The 25733-nt window shown below is 44.8% G+C and overlaps 1 protein-coding gene across 1 annotated transcript in view; it reads right to left on the reverse strand.

Annotated features, from left to right (window-relative positions):
• The window catches only part of DNAAF11 (dynein axonemal assembly factor 11), a 92674-nt gene extending 88218 nt beyond the window's left edge, over positions 1-4456 (reverse strand). The window contains exon 1 of the mRNA XM_079125651.1: positions 4329-4456. Within this exon, the coding sequence (XP_078981777.1) occupies positions 4329-4338 (10 nt within the window). The 5' untranslated portion in view covers positions 4339-4456. The remainder of the gene's footprint in view (positions 1-4328) is intronic.
• Between the last annotated feature and the right edge of the window lie 21277 nt (positions 4457-25733).

The following is a 25733-nucleotide window of genomic DNA, read 5'->3' on the forward strand; positions in this document are numbered from 1 at the left end:
GGATGATAAAAATCATTATTAAAGGGGTGGGGTGAGGCTATCCCAGAACATGGATAACTAGTTCACACACAAAGGAGAGGAGGACAGGTTGCCCAGCAGCAGCAATTACACACAGTGAGCAAAGACTTGAAAAGTGGAGACGCACAGAGGAAGGTAGAGCCACAACAGTATGAAATTTCCCAGTGGCCCTTTTCTGAACTTTTTGATAATAAGCAAAGTGCTGTGTGGCATATGGCTTTACAGCACTCAGGAAATTGTCGTTACCCAGCACCACTTCACCTGTAATGGCAAATATTGGTGCAAAAACCAGAGTCCCTAAGAGGAAATTTGCAAAATATCTACATGGTGCATGCAGATTATAGTGTTTCACACTTTTAAATGGGAAAGCATTTTGCAGTTTTACATACTAAGCTAAACCAAACATTCACTGTCACCTTTAGAAATTCCTACTCCACATAATGCAGCACTGCACTTATGTGCGATCATCCTAGGAATTTAAACATTCTTGGGAAGAACTGAAACATTGCCTTCACTTTCTTATTTTAGAAAAATTCAAATGGCAAAATACAAGATTCAGATTGACACTTAGGGAGAAGTGTCATGTTTTATAAATAGTATTTTTCATTGAATTAGAATAAAATCAACCAATATATAGGTACAGCATATTTTGCAGAACTTTCAAACATCATGAAAGACATAGCAGATATACATATGAAACAGATATTTAATAGAAATAAGGGGGTTACAAATAGGTGAAGTTTCCCTCTTGTAGCACCTAAACTTGTTTAAACCATTTTAAATGGAAACTTTTAAAAACCAGGATTATGTATTTGCTCCATCTTTTCCTACTAGCTCAGGGTCTTCCTCATGAGCATGAATACCCATACTATACCCTGATCAGTGATACCTGTAGGGGCTATGGCATACACAGTGCTATTAAAAAGCACAACATGCTATGGGGGATGACAGAAGCATGCAAAAGGAGTCATGCATGCAAGGAGGGTGGGGAATGCTATTGAGTCAAAGGAGAGAGGTCAGGAGAGAGTTGAAGGAGGTAAAGTCTAGCCAAATCAGGAAATGGGAGTAAATTTTTGGTACATGAAGAAATGAGGAGGGCATCCTGGGCTATCTTGAATGATACCACCTGCTTCCCAGTCTCCCCTTCAAAACTGAAAGATTCATTCCCCTAGCTGCTGGGATCTCACAACAGCTAGCCCTCAGCTGTCCACCTTCAGGAGTCAACTCAGCTGAAGAAACACACCTCCACCACGGCCACATCCTTTTCAGGAGACCCCTATTTAATGGTTGGATGATGTGTGGTTGTCAAAGACCAGCCCTTCCTCATAAGTTGGACAAATTAGGTCCATTCTGAGTTTAGAGCCCCTGGGGTTGGTTAGCTGAGGCCTTCCTTAAGGTGCATCCCTGCCCAGCTTCCCCAAGAGCACTACCTCACAGAACTCCTGCATGCTAATCTCCATCCTGGAAGAATTGACATCAGAAGAAGTCCATGAAAGCAGATGGGAATCTGGAGTTGGATCACATGCTACAGGAATGTCAATATGGAGACCATTACCAATGGTCTGTGGAACACAGTGCCTGGCCTGAGGTAGCTATGTAATCATTGAGACTTTGGTGTGAAAGAGATGAGACAGCAGTTGGAGGGGATGCACTAGTGTGGTACAGCAGACATTAGAGAAATATGAGGGGAACATTAGGCCCCTTGAAAGGACAGTGGTTCTGGGCGGTTGAGGCTACATACAATTGTAAGAGATGCTAACTGGCTATTAAAAGCTAAGCATAAAAAACAGAGAACTGTGATGGTAGCATATGATGAGGTTTTCATTTTGGAATCAGAGGGCAGAAAAAGCATAGGAGCAAGACCGGACACAACTGTAAGGGCAGCAGAGAATTTAGGCTTCAGATATGATGAAGTCATAGGATAGGATTTACCCTCACAGCCTAAAATAACCTAAAATCCAGATGAAATGTATGAAAGGAATTTTTTTAAAACACTGGACATCAGGAAATCAATAGGAAAATTAGCATTTTGAACGGAATAAAGAATGGAAAAACAGCCTATCAAAATTTATGGGATACTGTTACAAATTTATAGCACTAAATACCTGTAGTAAGAAAAGGGAAAGATCACGAACGTCAGCTTCCACTTTAAAAACCAGAAAAAGAACAAATTAAAACTAGAATAAGCAGAATAAAGTAAATAATAAGAATATAACAGCAATCAATAAGATGGAAAGCCAAAAAGTAGACAAAAGTCAAAAAATTAAGATTTAAGAAAATAAAATTAGTAAACTTCTATCCAGACTTATCAGTAAAAAGAGAGAGGATACAAATTGCCAATATTAGGAGTGAGAAAAGTGATATCAAATCTATTATACAGATATTAAGAGGATAATAAGGTAATAATATAAATGATTTCATGCAAAAAACTCAAGAACTTACAGTAAGTGGGTAAATCCTACCAAAGCTCACCCAGGAAGACATGGGTGAGCTGAGGAAACCTCTGCCTTCTAAAGGAATCAGATATGCAGTTAAAACCTTAAACTATGTTAAACTAGTTAAACTACTTGAACTACCTTAAACTAGTTAAAACTATGATACAGCTGTCTCCACTGATACACACTACCAAGAACTCAAGGAAAAATCATATGCTGTATATCCCAATCCTTCTAGAAAATTGAAGAAGTGTTAGCATGAGATGGAGGCCATTTATAGGGAAGCATGTGGGAGATGGAAGGTGCGAGAGGGATTGCAGAGGAGCCGCAGAGAGGACCACCCTCTCCACCACTCAAATCCGTCCATCTACCCTGGCTCCTCAAGGGGCAGTGTGGTGCAATGCAGGGTTCAGAGGGCATCTTTGAGAGAACGCATGTGAGACATCTTAACCAGGCCTGGCACACAGAGGGTACTCATAGGTGGAGTTGTCATGTGTCCTGCTGCCAGGACTTGGGTTCAGACTCATCTCTGCCACCTGAACTCCTACGGGGCTAAGTCATGTACAGGAACAAACCCTTTGGTTTCTTCACAGCTCTTTTGTAAACTTAAGATCCTGCGGATTTCTAAATTTTCAGTATAATCGCCAAAACCTGTGTGACATGAGTCCCACTTACCTTTATCTGGGGGCTTCCACTGTCTCTGCCCTCCATTTTTTTTTTTTTTTAATTTTTTATTTTCCTATTCCTCATCTGGGCTCCCCCAATGGCCATCAAGAGGCCCTGTTCTCACTTTCCCAAGCTTCCAATGTTTCCTTTCCAGGCAACGCTGTTTCCTTTTCCTGGGAGAAGCCTCCACCTACCTGGGAGTCAGGGGTCCTGTGTGCCTCTCAGGGCTCAGGCACCCCTCTCCCAGCAGGCTGCAACCACTCCACCTGAGAGTTTGCCTTCTCCCTGGACCAAGGCGGCCAACCTGTCTTGTTCACCAGCGGATCCTCAATGAGTGACTCGGAGCAGAGCTGTAAGTCTGCTAAGTTAACGATGTAACAAAAGAAAGTGGGTGCGATTCAGAGAAAGAGCAAAGCATAATCCACGAAGAAAAAAAGATTGTTGATTAGGAAGAAAAAACAAACAAAACAGGTGAGACCAACCAAAGTTGGGGATCCAGCGCTGAAAGGAAATATCTGCTGGGGACTAATGTTAGGAATCGGCCGTGACATTAGAGACTCCTCCCTCGCCTTCTCTGCCCCGCCCCGCCCCAGGCTGCAGCAACCCTGGGCAGAGACCCCGTCATTTAGCACCGTCTCTTGAATAGAGAATATTAATTATCACACTTTCACAATGGCAAGCGATAAATTAGGTGGAGCTACACAAAACTGCCATTTGTGGGGCCAAAAACCTGTTGATGATCACAATGGTTCAATCTAATATAAAAAACTGCTCATCCCATCACCTTGTGGACTCAGAATATCCTAAAACGCTTCACATTTACCGTGTCTGTAAACTACTACTTCATTCTGGGGATGAGGACACGGGCCCGAGGGGAAGTCCCCTGCTCAAGGTGGCCCGGGCGGGCGGAGGGCTGGTCCCACGCCGGCTCCGGAGTCCGCGCCCTGGACGGTCTGCAGGCGGCCGCCCGGGGCCCGGACCTGCCGGGAGCTCGCGGCCGGGCGAGGCGGCGCGGGCCCCGACCCGGGTGCCGACGCCGAACTCCCGGGGCCGCGGCCCTGCGTCCGGCCAACCCTCCCGCCCGCTCCCGCCTCGCGGGTTTCGAGGACGGGAACCTGGGCTCCTGGAACCGGCCGCGCGGTGCGGCGGGGACCGGCGGGGACCGGCACGCGGTGCGCAGGGCGGGGAGGGGCGGCAGGGGTCGCTTACTCCGGCCCATGGCGCCTGTCGGGGTCGCTGGCTCGGGAAACCCGTCCCGGACCCCCAGGACTCGCTCCGCGCCCGCCAGCCACCGCTCTGCGCGTCGGGCGGGAACCGGGAGCCATGGCAACGGGGACTCTACGGCGGCCGCGCCGGGCCAGGCGGAGCCGCGACGCCTGCCGCAGGCGAGGGAAAGCCCGGGAGACTGGGGGCGGCTCCCCGGAGGACACCGGGCTCTCCCTGCGCAAACTAGTCCTGCCTCTCCCCAACTCACTGTCCAGGCTGCTCAGAGAATCATAGGACGTCCTTACTTCCTGATGGGATCTGCATGGCTTGGCTTTCAGCAGTGTGTGTGTGTGTTATATTTAATTCACTGAGATCCAGATTTGAATTTGGCTCCACTCTATTTATTAGCGGTGTGACCTCAAACTTCCTTAGCCTTAATTTCCATATGTGCGAGAGGAATGGGAATAGTAACCTCAAAGGATCATTGTGAATCTTTTATGAGATAAATTCATTTTAAAAACAAAAAAGATGCATTTTAAAAACAACAAGCTTAGTATAAAGCCTGGTTGTCACTTGTTATATTTCACCTCTTTAAAGTCACTGCCCAACACCAATTCCCTGATTACAGTTTTTGTAAAAACATCATCTATTATCCCCTCCAACTTTCCCTACTATCTCATTTGGGGAGAAAAAAAAGTGCAGTATGTAAGATAAAACCTCCTTCCATTCCAGTTACAGTAAACAAATGGACTTAATACCTATCTTTTTTTATTTTTACTTTTAGATGTTGATAGACTTTATTTAATTCATTCATTGATACGTGGTGCTGAGAATCAAACCCAGTGCCTCACACATGCTAGGCAAGCACTCTACCACTGAGCCACAACCCCAGCCCCATGCTTCTTATCTTAATATGCACATTATATTTGCATGTAAAAAAAGAGATTCATAGCCCAATGCTGAGTACAAAGGAATGTATTGTTTCAGCAGATACCTGTGGAGAATTTATCATTGGTCATTATTAGGGTTTTCCAAATGGAGACAAAAGCATGAATATGGGCAGAAAAGCGGGAAAGTCAAATAGGGAGGGAAGAAGGAACTAGGGACACTGATCACTCTGGCAATGACAGAGCCACATGGAAGGAGTTTTTGAACGGTAGCATGAGAAAGTAGATTATGGGTACTGGATCCTTAAATGCCAAGTTAAAAGAATTGAACTGGAGTAATGGGATATCAGATGCCATGACCCCATAGTGAGAGAAATACTTGGAGTTCCAACAAGACCCCCAAAGCACTGAAAGTATTAATTTAGGTGGCATCTACTGTTTCTAAACACGAAAGTCTAGTTGCTCTTATTCCATTTTTTTTTTTTTAAAGTAAGACAGTGGTGGTAAAGATTACGAGCTCTGACACTGAAAATGTGATTTGAGTTCACATATGTGCTTGTTACTGTGTGGCCCTGGACAAATGACTCCGCCTCTGAGAGCTGCTCCCCTCCTCCATTTCCATGTGAAGATGACCGTGTGGATAATCATCTGTAGCTGTGCTTCTGAGACGCTGGGGCACGATGTCTGATTACTCATGAAGGAGATGAAATGCCAAGAGCAGCAGGAGAGTTTGGCAAATGTGCCTGTGTTTGAACTTGTGCATTTTGACAGCAAGAGGTTTATTGAGGCGAAAAAAAGGATCTAGCTTTTGGCAGGAAGTTAAAACAAGGAGGTACTTCAGGTAGAAAGATGAGTTTCTAAGTTGACAGTGGCATGTGATCAGGCTCAGTACAAAGGATATCAGTCTCTGAGTCAATCCAGGACTCTAGAAAGTTCTCAAGAGCAATTACAGTTCAAGGATCTGACATGTTGACTCTGAGTCTATCCTCAACCTCAGACCTACTCACTCTGAAACTCCCAACCTCACTCTTACCTCTCTAGTTGTCAAAGGAGCTGCTGTATTTTTGTCTCCATTTCATATTGAATCTTAATCCCTAAAGCAGCAGTATGAAGAGGCATGGCCTTCAAGAGATGATTAAGACATGAGAGTAGATTAGGCACGCTGGAAAAAGTCTGACAGAAGGAACAGCCCTTGTTCACCCCTTCTCTCTCTGTGCCTCCTGGCTAAAGGACAGTGATCCATGTTGGAAGCAGAGACTGTATTCTCACCAGACATAGAACCTGCTGCTGCCTTTATAGCCTCCAGGACTATGAGAAATGAATTTCTGCTCCTTACAAACAAACCAGTCTCAGTATTGGGCCATAGTAGCACCACAGGGCTAGGGTAGGACTTTGGATTTTTCCTGTGAAACTTATTGTCTATAGGACAAAAGTATTCTATTTCTTCCTTCATAAGGAAGTAAATGATGAAGCTGTCATTCTACCCGGTACCAATCCTAAACCGTTTTTATGCACCGTGTGCCCAACACTGCCCACACACTTGGAACTTGTTGACTCTGTTAACAAGACTCCTCGAAGCAGCCTTCAGAAGTAGGTCTTGCTCTCATCAGTATATTACGGACAAGGAAATTGAATTCTAGTGAGATTTTATTACTGAGGTAGCTGGGGTTTTGTACCCAACCAAAGTTCTATGCTGCTTCACTTCTAGATTGGGTGCTACTTGAGGACGGAGAAGGACTGCTTTGGTTTACTTGCTTCCAACTTTAGGTTCTAGCTCTCAGCACAATTTCTAACCCTCTTTAGGTGTCCAGTAAATATATGTTGAATAACCAAATGAGTCAGAGAGCCAGTCTCTCCAAAAGTGTGGCTGTCCTAGATGTAAGGACCACATCTCTTGGCCTCAGTGGGATCACCACAGAAGGGTGTTGGAGAATAGTTAGTAATGAGCAGTGGAATCCAAACCAATCACGTAGCAGGGTCACAGGTTTTCTTAAAATTGCTTTTAAGCCAATAAATAATTGAGTAATTTGTAGAAAAGCAACAGGTGTACTAACCCTGAGAATAAACACTTTGGAAACTAAAGGGAATGATTAAGAATTCGATCAAGAAGGCAAGATCAGTGTGGCTAACTCCTGACAGCGTCTACTAAGATCACTGTAAAATTAGGGTTTATGGCCATAGGGTTCTTAATGTATTCCAGAAGGGAAGCTTCATTAATAGTGCAGGTGCGCTAAGGTGAAGTTTGCCTGGCCATTGACATCAACACCAGCTGGAACATAGAATTGACTTCAGGATGGAGCCCCCTGACTGGGAGGTCACCACGACGGTTCTGGAAATGACCAACTAAGGGCAAAAACTCCCCCATCTGAAGTAAAAGTTCAATTAAATATCTATTTGGTGAAAACTGCAGAAGGTGAACCCCAGTTCTCCCGCCAAACACCAAACAGCCATAACGCATTGCTTCCGTTCTCATTCTCAGCGTGGAGACAACCCTCCCTCCCTTTGCTTGAACCTTACTTTACTCTCACTGTAGTTTCACTCATAATAAAATTTCCTGGCTTGACTTTTACCTTACTTTACTCTCACTGTAGTTTCACTCATAACAAAATTTCTTGGCTTGACTTTTTGTGTCTGACTTTACATTTTTTCATCGGGCCACAAGAACTGAGGTTTGGAGCTCCTCCAGGAATAGCGTCTTTGCTCTTTGCACGGGCCAGGCTGGACTGGTCATGCCGTGTCCTTCCTCAACACTCAGTCATTGCATTTCTTAGAAAAAGAGGACGCTTGGGTATGCAGGATGGGTGCGCCATGTGCCGTGATTGTTACAGCCCGCTGACAGCAGCGGAAATTGGGAAATAAATCACAAAGTGACATCTCTGAGTAAAGACGAGTTTATTTCACTCAATATGAATGATCTAGTTTAAAGAGTCATGATGCCTGTCTGTTTATGCAAATCATTATTCCAAATAGACTCATGTCTTTGGCTCCTGGAAATAGAGCAAGATGAGCAATGCTTCTTGAGCAAACTGCCGCAACATTTTGTGTGTAGAAAGTAGAAGAAATAAATCTCAAAGAGTTATTTTTTTTTTTAAATTTCAGTCACAAGAAAATAGTCCTCCTACTTCATTTGTGCTGGATAAACTCCAGGGACTTTGACCTAGAAAGCTCTGTGGTTCTTATTTTCATTGCTATATATAATTTAGTATTTTTATGATGTGTAACCAATACTATGGTTACAGTTTCTTTGTACTTTTCATTAATTTTCCTTCAAAAGAGTCTCTTCATCTCAGCTTAATAGCAACTAAACCAAGCTCCCTCGTCTTCTAGCACCTCTCTAACTTTGATTTTGTTCTTTTCTCCTCTTTTTCTCCCTCCCTCTCTCCCTTCCTTCCATATGCCAGTCTCTGGGTGGAGTGATTGACACAATATGCATAAAACCCTCAGAAAAGCACTTAAGAAGAGTGGGTTAACTATTTATTTATTTTGCAGTGCTGGGGATTTGAACCCAGGGCTTTATGCTTGCGAGGCAAGCACTCTACCAACTGAGCTATATCCCCAGCCTAACTATTGAATTTTTAAAACAAGTAATCTCTGCAGATGGTTACCATAAAACATGGGTATTGTTATCAGGCTCACTTTTCAGATAAACTAACGAATCATGAGATGCTTTCAATACTTGTTTTGAATTTGTGGCTAGTTTTAATGCAATGAAAAACAGTGGAAATGTTGGGGCTGACTACCTGGGAAAGCGGATGAGCCCCCTTCCGTGTTGTGTTCAATGGGCTGGGCCACCCGTCCACATCTGCAGAAGATGATGCCTCATTTGGTAGCTGCATTTGGTGGTTTGCAAGTCTCATTTTAGCAGCCTACATTTTGTGTTCAAGTCCTGATAGATAAGACACATAAAGGAGGATTATCTCAGGTGGAAGCAGGTGTCAGGTACTAACCTTTGGAGAACTGAGACCATCCAACCAATGACCTGTCTGTGTGGGCCTGGGGAAAAACAGCATTTGATGGTGTTTAATGTCAAAGTTACAATACACGGGTCCAATTCATGGGTAACTGAACAAAAGTGAGGTTTGAAAACCATGAACCAAAGTCATCCCTATGCCCTCTGATGCTACTGAGGCCCATGATGTATGTGCCCAGATCAACCAGCCTACCTAGCACCCCCATGCAACATAGTTCCCAGAACTCTTCTTCAGTTCAAAGTTCCATAACAGAGATTCCCTTCCTGCCTAAGCCAATAATTCTCACCTGAAAAGTAGAATAGCATAAAATACTGACTGTATTAGATTCCATTAATTAAACTTAAACCCTTTACTGTCAGAGAAGATTACCCATCTGTTTGAGTAATACCTCCCTCACATATTGCCCTAGGGTAAAAGCTCAGATCCAGTTAGTCATTGCCATAAAACACACAATCTTTCTTCCTAGTGGCAAGTCTCAAATGCACCCAGAGTAAAGCAGATGGAATAAAATGTTCCAGTCATTTCCCATCATGTCAACTCTGTTGGATGGGCACCTGGCATGCCCTCTTCCTTCCAGGTCTTCTGACCTACTTCCTGTTTCCTTATTTGCTCCCCTTACCAAACCCAGCTTCTCCCCTCCCTCCCAGCTCCATCCTGCTAGTGGTGCCCCTGCAGGTCAAGGCATGTGTCATTTTGGGCTCCTCCTCAGTTTCAGTCTTCCGATTCTTCTGAATAGAGAATTTCTATCGCAACATAGAACCTTGCTCAGGTTGATCAGCTCTCATAGTGTTACTGTTGAAGCGGACATTTGGCACGTTTTGTGCTCCATGTCTATCTTCTGGGTCTTATCAAAGGGCAGTTCCAGGAACTAGATTCTTGCTGTGGAAGTTAATGTAACCCTCCTATATTTCTACTATCTGTGGAAAAACAGCCAGTGTAGAAGGTGGATCTTCTCTGGAGGGAGCACCTGTGGATGAAGACAGTGGGGCGAGCCCATCACTCTGGTGTCCTGTCCAGACTGTTTTGCCCGGACGGTCAATATGGTTCCTGCATCTAGTTTCTAGGCACTCCACAGCACCTCCAGTTCCTGCCCATTGCAAATTTTCCTGCCTCTACTGAAAAGCACGTAGTCCAATTACAAAATGTTAGACTTCCCTCACTTCTGATACCAACTGCATGCTTATGGATGGGAGGACTCCAAAAATCACCCTCAGTTCCAAAACTTTGCTAGGAATCCCCCCAGAACTTACTGAAAGCTGCTGTGCTCACAGCTGCAGTTTCCTACTGCAGGGAAAGCTGTAGATGAAGAGTCACCAAGAAGAAACACACAGTCCAGAGGCTCCATTGTTGTTCCCCATGGAGTCAGGACACATTTCTCTCCCAGCATCAATGTGGGATGTACACGTAGAGGACCACGCTGCCAACCAGGAGAGCTAACCGGAACTTCGGTGTCCATACTTTTTACTGGAGCCTCATCACACAGGCATGATCAGTAGATGGGCGGGTTGCTCATGTCAGTAGTCTTTGTGTCCAGATCGATTGATACCCTGTGACCCAGAGCCCCCACCTCTACCCTCAGTCACATTGCTGGTGTTTCTGGTGTGGACATTTCTTACCCTGAACTAAGTGGTTACAGCCAACCCCTGCCCTAAATCACATTGTTAGACTAATCACTGTGACCCAAGTTCCCTACCGAAGTAAAAACATGAGATTATCTCCAAAAAGCTGAGGACAAAGGCCAGAACTTCTTTTTGGTCAAAACCAAATTCTTCACTACATACCTGCCCAGATTCTCATCGTTTCTTTGAACTCTCCAGTATTCTTCCAATCCTTTTGATCCTATCTCCAGGATCGTTTTCATTGCTAACAATGGAGAACCTTCACTGGTGCCACACGGATGTTTTACACTGCTAATGGACACTCTCCCCATTGGGCAAGGAGGAGCAGGACCAAAGTGGGAAGGAGGCAGAAAACTGAATCCTGCCCTTTACCACGCAGCCGCTCACCAGCTTGTGTTTCCTCGTAGGCAGATGCTGCCAGCTGAGAAAGGCGCTGTCCGAGGTTGGCCCCTGATCCATGTATTTGCTTCAGGTTCAATGGTTTTTATCATTTTCTGGCTTTTCCCAAGAGACAAGTGGTGGCAGGTGCTGAAGGCCTGAAAAAGAATTAGGAGAGAGAAAAAAGAAACTTTTTAAAAATCTAATTTTCTCTGTGATTTGAGCAAACAACAGTTTTATTCAGTTTCAGTGTTGAACACCTGAGGCCAGTGCATAAAAATCCTGGTGTCCACAAGTTTATTATTTGAGAACCATTGAGCTCACCTAACTGCCAACAGGGACAGGAGTAAATGAGATCCACAGAAATTAAAACTGTATCTCTGAAAACATTAATCCTTCCTAATATAATCTACAAGGATAAACTTGAAATGAGGCCCCTGGGGAAATCGCAAGTAACTGCCAATTTTGCTAATGATAATAAGTTTATTTTAATTGCTAATATATTCCTAATTACTCCAGTTCTAAAATGTTTACTTCGCTGTCAGTCATCTTCTCTGATTTATGTTCTTTGTGAAAAGACTTTGACATGTCAATCAACCCTTCTCAAGTTTGGTGACAGCTGCTGAATGGGGTCTCACCTTCCTTGTCACACAGCTCTGCTGGGCACCATTTGTCCTGAAACAGAGAGAGGCTTTGCCCACAGAGTCTTTCAGAATTCAAAGTTACCCATTCCAGCCTAGAGAGAAGCTATGTTCTCAAGGTTCTGCTTGTATGAATGAGGGGTACTGACATCATCTATTCCAAAGCCTTGTTTTCTTTTTTTTTTTAAATCAGAATCAGCATTTTAAAAAATTGACCATAATATTTGTAGATATGTATAAGGTATAGTACAATAATAATTTAATACATGTGTACAGTGTGTACTGATCAAACTCTGAATATATGCCTCTATAAATATGAGTGTGTGCATCCAAGATGCAGTTAGTATAAAGATTCATGATGTACGTGGGCATGAGGATTCCATTCATCCATGAGCTTGGTATTTCTTTCAGCAAAGAGTATTGAGCCCCTGAGGCTGGGGACAGAATAGGGACCAACACTAAAAAGGTTTTGGCCACCTTGGGATCCCTATATTCATGGGTGTTAAAATAATCAGCAAAGAATACTACATAAAAAGATTTCAGATGATGCGGCAGGCTGTGGCAGGAGAGGAGAGGGCTTGCTGGGTGGATGGAGGGGAGAGCTGCTTTGGGAGGTCAGAGTAGGTAATCAAGTGCCGTCTCTGAAGAGGTGAGACCTGAGGGTGAGAAGGAAACAGTTAAGAGTTAAGGAAGATTTTTCCCGGGAAAAGAGATAATGCAAAAGCTCTCTGAGTGGGGAAAACTTGGCCTGCTATAGGAATAGAGAAAGGAGGCGTCACAGAGGGACCAGTGAGCAAGAGAGGAGTGACAAGGGATGAGCGGATGCAAACAATTATGTTTGCAAAGAGGCAGACGTTAGTCCAAATGGGATCAAAACTTCACCTGGTCTGGAGATGACTTGTTCTGATTCACATCTTGAAGAGACTTTTGAATGCAGAGTGGAAAGTGGATTGTGGTGGGTTGGGGTGAGAGCGGGGTCAGAAAGCAGGAAGAGCAGCAGAGAAGCTTCTAGAGTGGACAGCAAGGCACCACGCAGCAGCTGGACAGGGAGAGGGCAGTGACGGAGAGAAGCGGGCATGTTCCAGAAGCTTTGGGAGAAGCATCCTGGGACCCGTGGACCAGGGATGGGGAGGGGTCCTGCTGCCTTCTCCTTTCTCATGGACTTTGTTCATGAAACGAGAAAGGGCGAGGAGGAAGGCCGGCAGAGGAAACGCCCTGAAGGAGTGTGAGCTCCAGATCAGGGACAGTTGAGTTTGTGGTACCTCCTCCTGTCCTATGGCTCCTACTTGCCGTTCCTACATGCAGCACTGGTCACATTTGAACTCTTAGTTATCCAACAAAGAGGGCTGGGTGCCCAGCAGAAGCTTGCCTCCAGCACAGTGAGTGTCACTGTCCCCCTCTGAGGCGACTCAACCAGAGAGCTCTTCCTTACCTTGATGATGTCTTCTCAGAGGAAGGGCTGCTCCTTCCCTCTTCAGATGGGCAGCTGTACGGTTCTGTCATTGCTGGGTGGACCCACATATTCATTGAGCTTCTCCTATTTGATCCTCACCCGCCCAAAGCAGTTGGCATGGTGCCCCTGCCTACAAATGGGGCGGGGGTTTAGGGGATGGGTGACGTGCCCAAGCTGGAGATCCCAGGGCCTGAAGGCCGACTCTGCACTCAAGCTCTCGCTCTCTGAAGTACACCGCTGGGAGTTTCCCTACTGGGCTGTGTTAACTCTATGCTCATTTGCTGCCAAATCCATCACACACTAACTGGATGTGATCTTCCAGACTGCAAGGTCTTCTTCACTTTCCTTAGGACATTTAAGCCATGTAAAAATCATATAGAAAATTAAGTTACTACTTTATTAGGATGCTAAACTACTTCAGATAAGCTGAAGCAATGTGAAAACGTAACACGCGGGTGTCTACTCCACAACCATACACATTTCTTTCTTTCTTCCTCTAATTTGTGATGTAGTGTAAAGAATAATGTTTTGGCTTAAATCTGGGTTTGAATTTATTACTAGCTATGTGGCTTTGGGCAGTTCACATGACTGGTCAACTCTAAAAGTTCCTACCTGGCAAATGGTAGCTATTAATACATCCAACATGGGTATTGAAAGTGCCTAGTACTGTAGTTAGACACAGTAGATTTCAACTAGGTGGGTACTTGTTAGTTATTTTCTCTTTCACCTCTTACTTATTGCCCAACCTGGTAATCTAGACATCTGGTTTCCCATGGGCAGTGTTCAACCTTCAGGGTCGAAAGCATCTCTTGGCTCTGCCTGCTTGTCATCCATTCTTTCTTCTTCTGGTAACAGCACCCTGGGTTTTCACCAAGGAGCCATGTGGTCTTGGTGGGACTGACCCCGGCTGCAGGCTGTAGCATAGCATTCTGCCTAAGGTCTGGCCAGTAAGAACTCTGCCCTCTGCTAGCCCCAGCATTTTGTTCAGGGTTGGAGACATGACCCAGCTAGGCCAGGAAGTCGAGTGATAACAACCAAAGAACATCAAACTGAGACTATTCTTAGAACTCTTGGAGATACTTATTTCTGTGGAGGTTGCTGGCAGCTCTCTGGTCACCTCAGTAGAGGAGGCCACATGAGAAGGGAGCCAGCCTATGGAAGAGAAGAACAAAGAGCTCTAGAGAGATCCCTGAGGACATGCAACACACATCTGGACCAAGCCGTACCTGAAGATTGACCTGGGACTTTCAGTACACCTAAAATACTAATTTCCCTTTTCTTAAGGCAGTTAGAGTTAGCTACCACTTACCTGCGACCAAAAGAAATCCTATTAATATTTTTAAGATCACTTACATTAAAAGTACTGGCTAAAGGTGTGGAGGATACATATTACAATACAGGCAGTGGAACTAAGAGTTCCTGTCAGTGTCATTAGGATTACAATTCAAGACAATTGAAATTAATATGGCCTGTTTCCTCCAGAAGATTTTGAATCCAGCTCAAAAACCACTCTCCATGATCTGCTGTCTAGACTGCAATGAGGTGCTTATCCTCAGGTCATGAATAGAGGGGAAGCAGGTTAATTCATTCCTTGTTCTCCAAATAATGCACTGAGAAATTTTAGATAAGTCTTCTGGTATGGTTTGGATAAGAGGTGTTCCCCAAAAGCTCATGTGTGAGACAATGCAGTAAGGTTTAGAGGAGAAGTGATTTGGTTATGAGAGCTTTAATCCAATCAGTAAATTAATCCTGTGATGGGATTGACTGAGTGGTAACTGAAGGCAGGAGGGTGTGACCAGGGAGGTAGGTCACTGGAGGTGTGCCTTTGGGGTATATATTTTGTATCTGGTGAGTGGAGTCTCTCTCTCTCTGCTTCCAGATCATCACCTGAGCTGCTTCCCTCCACCACAGTCTTCCACTATGACGCTCAGCCTCACCTAGAGCCCTGAGGAATGGAGTTATTGTCTGGACCGAGACTTCTGAAACCATGTGCCCCAAATAAACACTTCCTCCTCTGGTCAGATCTTTCAGTCATAGCAGTGAAAAAGCTGACTAAAGCATCCTTGAACAGCTCTTTACCTCTTCTGTCAAATGGGATGATAATAAAACCTATCTTAAGAGCTACTTGGGCACCAAATGAAAGCAGCCCTGCAAGAGGGGGTCTGAAGCTTGGAAGCACTCGCAAAGGCCAGCTGCTCTTATTTGTATTTGAAATGCAAATGCAGCAGAGTAGGAGAGAACTGGAGCTTCAGGGTCTGAACCTGCTCTCCCTGTTTATAGTCTTTTAAACATTTTAGAGAGATATATGCTCATTACACCATGTTCACAATACAAAGAAGGAAAAAGATAACAACGTCACCCTACCAATGCAATGCTATACTCTGAATCTAACATTTTTAAGTTTCTTGTGTTTTTCAACCTCATTTATGCTCATTCAAATTTAGCAACATTTTATTTTGTTTTTATGAAAATAAGAATATATTTTATGTAACCCTAAAATATACTTTTAAAAATCAACACGTCATGACCATTTTCCATGAATTGAGAATTTTTTTTAAAAATTGCTTAATATGTATTAGTATAGTTACTTACATTAATGGGGTTTTTAAAAATTAAAGTTAGATCTAATCTGGATTTTCAAAACATCTAGATTTTTAGATTTTCAGTTTTAGGATTGCAGGAAAAATTGTAAAGGTAACAACACAGGGAGTTCCTATATTCTCACTTCCAGTTTTGCACTTAGGGAATCAATATTGATACATTATTGCAAAGTGAAGTCCATATTTTATTTAGATTTCCTTAGCTTTTACTTAATGTTCTTTTTTTCTTCTAGGTTCCCATCCAGGATGACATATTATGAGTGTTGTCTCCATAGGGCCCTTTTGGCTAGAACAGTTTGTCACTCTTTTCTGCTTCTTGATGACTCGGACAGTCCTGAGAAGCACTGGTCAGGCTATTTTGTAGAATGTGCTTCAGTTGGGACTGCCTGCAGCTTGCGGCATGATTGAACTTGGGGGGATGGTTTAGAGAGAGTCTGCAGAGCTGGGGTGACATTTTCATCACATCAAGGGATTATTTTTGAATCACTGTTGATGTTACCCTTGATCACTGACTGAGGGAGTATGTGTCCAATTTCTGCTCGTAACATTACTATTTCCAACACACCCGCCACCACCCCACACACACTCCTTTTCATTCTGGACTCTCTGGAAGAACCTCCCTAGGCAAAGCTCATACTGGAGGAGTGGGAGTTATGCCCACCCCCCGGGCATGGAGTGTCTGTGGGTGATTTGCGCCTCTGCACAGGAGATTGGTCATTGTCCTGTATTTCCAGCATCGTGGATATTTGTGTGTGCTTTGCTTAGGGAATACAGTATGGTTTTACTTTGCTGCTGAAATGAGTTCATGTTTGGCCATTGGGAGTTGTTACAGTTGATTCCTATGTCACTTTATCCGTCATTGTGTTCTTGTGTTTTTTGGGGAACGTGTTCTTAATTTGTGGCATTATAAGAGGGCCCAAGCTCATGTTGTACATTTCATACCCCCAGTCCTAGAATCAATCAATCTCCAAGGTCCCTGGGTTCTTTTAACAGCAGGATAATATTAATGACCAAGATGAGTTTGAAAAGTGTGAGGAAGGCCTGCGTGGCTGGAAGACCATGAGTGAGACGGTGAGAGGTCACAGATGCAGAACCAGGTAAAAGACACAGTACCCTGCATCCCTATCAAGAGGTTCAGAGACCATTTTGGAACAATGAGAAGCCCGTGCCTGGATTAAAGAAGAGGGTGATGCAATGTGATCGACATGTAAAGATACTCTTCTGACTGCTGTCTGAGAAAGTAAAGAGTAGGGAACCAGGTGAGAGGTGAGGGCAGATGCAGAGACACCAGTGTGGGGGCTATTGGTGTCCAGAGGAGGCCCTGGCAGTGGGAATAGTGAGATGTGGTAACTGCTGCATAAATCGGTGGATGGGCCAGGGAGCCAGTAGGACCTGGTGGTTACTGAACAAGAGGGAGGTAGGGAGTTCAAGGATGGCCCTCTGCGACATGCAGAGAAGTGATTATTATTTAGGAAGATATCGTGCCATGAATATGCCTAACCCTCCCAGTGACCTTAGTTCCTGCCTTTCCTTCAGTTCTTCCTCTCTGAACCTTCGTTTTCTCATTAATAAAAGAGGAGGTTAGAGTAGCTCAATTAAGAGTGAACTTCAAAGCTGCAAGTTTGCAGAACTGAGTGGAACCAGGCACATCTCTGAAATGTCTTGTTCTAATAATAGATTTTGATGGAGGAGAGGGAGGACAGCAAAAAGACAAATGCAAGCAGACCAAGCAATATTTCTGATGTCCAGGTATTGAGATAGCATAGTCTTCATGTAGCCGAACTATAGCTCTGGCCCAGCACCTCCACAGGCTCCCACATCTTGGCACCTCCTCATGGCCTGTGTAGGGTTTCTGTCTCAAGCCCAGTTCTCCCCCAATTCCTACCCAGGTCCATTCACCAGTCCTACCTTGTTAGGGGCTAAACAGGTCCTAACTTCTTAGGACTTTCCCCTTCCTCCCTATTTCCCTGAAAGAAGGAATCATATGTGAGTGCAGAGGAAATAGGGAGAGTCTGAGATATTTCCAATCCAAATAACCAAGCACTGCCTATTCTCATCTACAAATACACAACCCTCAAGGGGCAGCTTCCAACAATGAAAGAGAAGCACATCAGCAACTCTAGACAGAACCACAGCCTGCACTGGTGATTCTAAGTCTATCACACCAGGGAGAGAGACAGGAGTGGTGCAGGAAAGATCCGGGTGGCCTCTAAGAGTTCCAGAACCACAAAAGAGGCTAGGAGGAAATAGAGAAGGAGAAGGGGAGACCCAGAACACAGAAAGTGAAAAGAAATTCACGGAAAGTCAGAGTAAGATTATACAGAGAAGAGAAAAGAAGAGAAACTGGAAGGAGAAAATATTTCACAGTTGCTAGTCTTTCTCTAGGGTCATGAACTCAAAGGAAGTTCTTATTACATGCTCTTTCTCAAGCCCTATTCAGTGTCTGGGTGAAGTTGTTCAAAAGATACAGTGCTGGATTCAGCAGGAATTGTCATTTTACCAGGAAAGTGCAATGAATGGAAAGAGCTGCAAGGAAAGATTGTCATGATGGTCATGGAATCTAAACTGAGGAAGAACAGAAATGAAGACTGAGATAACATAGTGAAGAGATGTCATGGGTCATGTAATTCAATTCATGTAAGTTTGAGAAACTTGTTGGAAGGTAGAGAAAGAGTAAACTGGGAAGGTGGTGATGGGTAAGAGGGTGATGTTCAAATCAATAATACGGGGTATGGACTGGCTGGGGATGATGAGCTGGACTGTAAGAGTATATGACTTTTGTGGGGTGAAAGACAAGATAGTAAGTGGATGGGAAGCAAAGAAGGTGAATGGCCAGACAAGAAGCACATGAAAATGTCTTCAACACCATTAACCAAAGTAAAATCACAATGATGTCTCACTTCACGCCAGACTCAGCTATCGTCAAAAAGATAGACATCACCAAATGTCAGAGAGGACGTGGAGACACTGGAGTGTTCACACACCACTGGCAAGAGTAAAAAATGGTATGCCCACTCTGGAAAGCAGTTAAGCATTTTCTTTAAAAATGAAGCACAAGTTTACCAGGTGACCTAGCAACTCCCTTCCTAGGTACCCACCCAGAAAACACCAAAATATGTGTCCCCACAAAGTCTTGTGTATAAATTTCATATTGACATTTTTCATAATAACTAAAGAGTGAAAACAATGTAAATTATCAATTTTAATAGACCAACAAATGTGGTATGGCCATACAATAGAATATTATTTTAACCCAAAAAGAAATGAGATAGCAATTCATATTACAAAAAAGTGAAACTTGGAAACATTATGCTAAATGAAAGAACCCAGACACAAAGCCCATACTGCGTGTTTCCATTTATATGAAATTCCTGAACAGGGAAATCCACAGATACAGAGGTAGATCAGAGGTTGTCTGGAGCTGAGAAAATGGAATGAGAAGGGCCAATGGATGGCAGGAGGGATCTTTGATAAAAATGTCCTAAAATTAGTCTGTAGTCATAATTCGGTAAATCTAAAAATCATCAAATTGTTCTTGGAACAGATGAACATTATATAAATTATGGCTCAAAAGCTTTTTTAAAAATTCAAAAATGAAAAGCAAAGAAAGACACCAATAGACTGAGTGTTAAAGGGGACATCTGTGTGTATGTTGAGATCACCAAGGCGGAAGTTGTCATGGAGAGAGGGACAGAGAAGGAGGCTCTCCAAGGGAAAGGTGCTTCCAGTCTCCCGAGGAGAGGGACAGGAGGTGGTATAGCTGGCACAGCTGGTGTCACACCAGAGGATTCAGGGGAGGAGAGAGGCACAGTGGTCCAGGGATAGAATCAGCATGTGAAAGAAAACGGCAAGCTTGTGCTGATATTCAATAACATCGCAGCCTCCCAGTGAGGTAGGCAGGAAGCACTGGCATTGGAGACATACCCCAGACCCTGGTTTTGGCTCCTCCAGTGGTTGACAATTGACCTCAGGCAAGCAAGTTACCCACTTGGTCTCTCAATAGTCAAATGAGAATCTTCCTCACAGCATGAGAGAATCCAGGGAGACTCTGAGAGTGAATCTTCAGTAAGTATGTACAAACCCACCTCACATTTTATCATAGACCACGGGGAGCTTTCATCCTCTCACTCATTCCATTTTTGCCAATGAAAAATCTGAACTTCAGAGAAATTAGGCAATTTTCCTAAGGCCACAGCACATGTAAAGAAAATGAAGATCTGATTCCTCCCAACCACCATACCACCTCCTTCTTGAAAAACCACCTCTCAGGGGCAACACACTTCTGGGATTTCTATGCTGACTCTGACAGAAACAATAGATAAACATGCAAGTTCCTTCAGTTCTATAAAAAAGAAATACATTAGAGAATGTTGAAAACTAAATTAGAATGAGCCTGCTCTCAGTAGGGTGTCTTGGAAAATCGGGACACAGCGCTCCCACCCGGGGCCACCCAAGGTTCTTTCTCTGCACCAGACACAATATATTCCTTGCCAGTTCTCCAGGGGGTCCTGCTCAGCCATCTGCTCATTAAACAATTATCTGTTGAATACTTTCTATGCCAGGCACCACTTTTTCCACTGGTGACTCAACAAATTCTTGGAGCTTCTGTTCTAGTGAAAAGAGGAAAGAGCAGATGGAGACCAATATTACAAACATAACAAAGGGGAAACACACAAAAATCACTCGTCTCATATAAACAAGAGTGATCATTTTTGATAAGGAGGTAGGTAGGTGACCTGGGGTGGTATGGGTGAATGAGGAGAACACACCTAGGGTTGTGGGCATGGCCTCTCTATGGGGGTGGCATTTGTAGGAAGAGAAAAAGCTGGCCTTGGGAAGTTCAGGGAGAAGGCATTTTAGCCAGAGTGTTCCACGGGTGCAAGGGCCCTGATGTGCAGTGAACTTGGTGTGTTTTAAGAACAGACAAGGGCAGCTTGTGGCCAGAGTGTAGGCTGCAAGAGGAAATGGAAGGTAGGATGGGGGCTCTTAATGGGCAAGTGGAGAGATCTGGGGTGTGTTGGTGAAGATGAGTCTGTCTGCTAAGAGGAATCTAGCTGTTTGCCTGGAAGAGGGGAAAGAGGGAAATCAGGAAGGAGAATACTATGCCCCGGTACAAGTTGCTCCCTTTTCTTCAGAATTCCTTTTCCATTTTCTTTACCTGCCAAATCCATGCTTTACCCATTACCTTTCAGAAAAGTTCATGATATATAAAAGGTGGAAACAAGCAATGCCATCAGTGAATGAATGGATAAAAATCTGTGGTATATCCACAAAGTGGAATATTACCCAGTCATAAAAAAAAATGAATGTGTATGCATGTTAGGATGTGGATGAACCTTAAAGACGCCAGACACCAAAGCCACAGAGTACATGATTCCAACTATACGAAGTGTGGAAAATGGATAATCCAGAGATGGAATGACAAATAACAATTTCTGGGTCCCAGGGAGGGAGAAATGGAGAGTCACATTTAATGAGTACTTTTCTTTTAGAGTGAAGAAAATGTTTTCTTCATCAAAGAACACTTGATGGAAGGGGTGGGTACACACACTGTGACTGTACTAAATGCCACTGAATTGTAGTTTTAAGTGTTCAGCTTTATGTTATGTACATTTCAGCTCCATTAAAATTTTTTTAAAAAAGCATATATACATATAGCAGGCAAGATTAATGTATTCTGGCCAACTTAAATTAGAAGAAGGAATTCATTGGAAAGACTGAATTTCCTTAAGGACTCTATGAAAGACCTGGATAGTTAGACTTTGGGGGACCCCATCAGCAGGAGAGTATGTACCCCACTGCTGGAGGCTTGTTCCTGGCCTTCCTGCAATCACCTCCTTTCCCCCAGAGAGAAAAGAAAGGAAAGAGAATCTGGTTAGCCAAGCTTGCATCCCATGCCTCCATTTTCCTTAGGGCTTGGGGCCTGGGTCTGAACCCAGAAGTCCCACTAAACCCCAGAATTTCACCAAGGAGGGATAATTGTCCAAAGAAACAATGTTACAAGAACCAGAATTGGAGCAGAAGGGGACTCTGTTTCCCTTAGTCCATTTTGTGCTGTTATCACAGAATTCCACACACTGGGTAATTTATAATGGACAGAGATGTGTTGGCTCACAGTTCTAGAGGCTGGAAGCCAAGACTGAGAGGGCCTGCATCTGGTAAAGGGCTTCTTGCTGCATCATCCCATGAGGGAAGGTGGAAGGGCGAGAGAGAACGGGCGTGGGCCATTTTCTAATAGCACCTATCCCAGCCTGAGAGCCAAGTCCTCAGGGCCTGACCACCTCTTTCAGGTCCCACCTCTCCATCCTATTAGAATAGCCATGCAACGTCAACACGAGTGCGAGAGGACACCAACATTCCAACGGCCACACACGCACAAGACAGCGGGTGTCCACTGGACACCAGCCGGTCCTACACCGCTTCAACTGCATCATCCGGCAGCTTTGACTAAGTACCCTGCAGCAGGCACGGGCTAGGCACCAGAGCCATGACCACACTGCGAAGGCCTCTGCCCCCCTGGAGCGGTGCTCATAGGAAAGACAGGCCCTGGACACGGGCCCCGGGGCTGGGCTCCGCAGCCAAGCCGAGGGCGCTGGGGAAGCATCTGCCTGTTACCAAGCAGAGGAGGGGAGGGCCGCCCGGTCACCCCACCTCACTGCTCATACCCTGATGTGGCTACTCTTTGTCTACCTGGCCCATTAGACGGTGCGCCTTTGAGCTGCACCAGCCCCAGGGAGGGATGGGGGAGGGAGGGAGGCTGTGGTGACAAACCCAGTGCCCCAGACTGTAGCGAAGGTCCTTTCCCTTCAGACAAAGTGTCTCCAGAACTGACTTTGATTGTGGGGCCGTCTTGTCCCTGTTTTAGAGGGCAGGGAGGGATGACATGGTGCTCTGTGACAGCTGACGGCAGGGAGCCGGGCCTGTCATCTGCTTCCAGCCGGCAATGGTGACCTAACTGAGCCCAGATGGTGGCAGCTTCTCGGTCCAGTTCTCTCTCGGTGGCCTGCCTTTGTCCCTTATCAGCCCACAACCAAGGAGCCTTCTTGGATACGCACCAAGATGTGCACAATGGTGAGTTTCTCGTTCGTTGTGAGACGATGGGTCATTTTCTTCACTTGTGTTTACTTGAATTTTCTTTTGCATTTAAATAACATGGTGCTGAATCACTTTCAAAGTAAAGAAAATCAAATTAAAGAAGCTATTCTTCTCCTGCCACTATTTAAGTCTTTATGACATGGATACTGCAGCCTCACTTCAGAGAAGGCCACAGACATGAACTTGGGCCTGCTACACAAGATGAAGAACACGGGGGCCAAAGGAACTGAGGGACAGGTCCAGAATCACAAAGCTGGAAACAACAGGGCAGAGCAAATTCTGTGTCTACGCCTGCGTCTACATCCTCTGACTTCAAGACCCACGCTGTGTCTTTATTCCACTCAGCCTTCTGTTAAATGTTGAAAGAAGGTATTTATTTAGCTGGATTGTCCTCATCCCTTCTAGTAGCCACACACCACCTGAGAAATCCCCCAAGGTCCCAGGAACTGGTACTACTGCTCCTATTAACCTTACTATTACCATGGCCAAAATGGCAAGAGGAAGCAGAGACATCCGGCTTTGAAAGAGCTTGCCTTGTGTCTAGCCCTGTGTTGAATGCCCTGCATGGACTTGTTTGATTCTCATAGAAATGCCATGAATGTGGTAATGTTCTCATCTTATCTTAAGGACTTGGGGAAGATGGCTCAGAACCGTTACTGAAGTAACTGGGGCCCAGCCCAGCCCAGGCCAAGGTCTGGCTTCAGGGAATCATGCTGTCTGTTATGCTGATGTTCAAAGGACGCCACTCAGCAGGAGGAACTAGGGAGTTAGGAAGGTGCACGGTCTGGAATGTACTCCTTGAATTTTCCTTTTTCAAAGAAAGAAAAAGAAAAAGAAAGGAAAGAAAACAGACCCACTGATACTGTGTTTAAGCTAACCCTCCCCCACAAGAGCAGATCCTTTTCAGTCTGCCCTTGAGCTTCACCCACACAAAGGTAGCTGCTGGATTTGGATGGGGCTGGAGAAGTGGGGGGCCCTTCCTTTCCAAGAGGCAAATGCAAAATGACTTCCTGTTGAAAATTCAAGTCCTGATACACCAACCCTTGTTTTCCCCCCGGCGCGCGCTTCATTTTTCTTTGTTTTTATTTCCTTTAAGGATGCAAAAGAATAAGAAAATTTTTGCAAAGAGGTTGCCAGGTTTTAGCATGCACCTGCTGAATTGCCCCTGCCCTGGGGTACAGTGCCTGGCTCCCTAGCAGGTGTAGCTTGCAGCTGTAGCAGATTTCACCCAGCATGGGACAGATGGAGGGGACACAGCCAGCACAGTGGGATAGATTTTTAAAAAATACATGATTAGACCTTCATCAAGGCCTGGTAGGGAGATGTGAGGCGAAGTCTGCCAAGTTGGCAGTGTTGGCGTCTGCTGCCTTGTGAGTAGCAGAGGGATTCCTCTCGGGGGGTAGCTGGCATCCCCTGCAGCACAGACAGATCGTTCTGCATCTCCGTCATTTGAAAGTAGCTAGATACCTGCTTGGGAAAGAGTTGCAGAGCGGGCGTGTGGGGGCAGCGGCACAGGACCCTTGGAGACCGGGGCTGGAATAAGCCCTGCTCCATCGTCCCTGAGTGTCACACAGGCAAGCCAGGCATCCTCTCTGAGGTTTCCTTCCTCACCTTTCAATAGGGTTGGGACAGCGTGGCTGGAGCTCACTAAAGACCCACAGGCTCCCTGCTTTCCTCACTGGGCTGCCTAAGTGCAGGCATGTGGTTAATCCACAAGGGAAGGAGCAGGGCTCTCTCCTGATGCAATTAAGAGAGGACGCGCCAGGAAGGAGGCCGTGCATGGCCAAAGGCATGGTTGCAAGATGAAGGAAGGCTTCCTGGCCAAGAGGACATCATCTTGGTTGTGACAGCTTGTGACAGCCAACCCAGGACTGCAGTGAGGGTTTTAGGTAGAAGGGGGAACACCTGGGCAGGGAAGGTGCTGTGTTGTACAGGTAGCCTCTTTCAGGACCCCTAGAGCTGCACAGCCTGTGCATGCAGAGGCCTGCAGTGGACCGGTCAGTGCTAGGTGGCGTCTCTCCTGTGCTGCACTGAGTTCATGTCAGTTCTCCCAGGAAGCAGATTGGAGAAGCAAGATGTAAGAAGAAAGGAAAGGTTAAGATTGTCCCTGAAAGTTGGCTTTTTTAAAAATTGGTGCATTATAATTTTACATAATGTTGGGATTGTGCCACACTTGATAGCATAATTAGATCAACCTCATTCCCCAGTACCTTTCCTCCCTTCCTTCTCCCTCCCCCATTCCTCTCCCTCTCTCGCTCTCTCTCTCTCTTGTTTCCACAAATGAAAGAAAACTTTGACCTTTGAATTTCTGAGTCTGACTATTCCACTTAGCATAATGTTACCCAATGCTACCCATTTACCAGCAAAGGAGGTAATTTCATTCTTCTTCATGGCTGCGTAAAACTCCATTGTTTATGTATACCACATTTTTTTTTTAATCTGTTCATCAGCTGATGAGCACCTGTGCTGGTTCCATAACTTAATTTATTGTGAATTAATGCTGTTACAAACATTGGTATGTATGTGTCACTATAGTATGCTGATTTTAGTTGTTTTGTATAGGTGGGTCATATGGTGCTTCCATTCTTAGTCTTTTAAGGAATCTCCATACTATTTTACAAAGTGGTTGTACTAAATCACAGTCCCACCAACAATGTACAAGTATATCTTTTTGCTTACGTCCTTGTCAAGAATTTGTCTTCAAGACCACTGCCACTGGAGTGAGATGAAATCTCATTATAATTTTATTTGCATTTCCCAATGC

The sequence above is a fragment of the Sciurus vulgaris genome (assembly GCF_902686455.1).
Source record: "Sciurus vulgaris genome assembly, chromosome: 1".
Classification (NCBI taxonomy): Eukaryota; Metazoa; Chordata; class Mammalia; order Rodentia; family Sciuridae; genus Sciurus; species Sciurus vulgaris.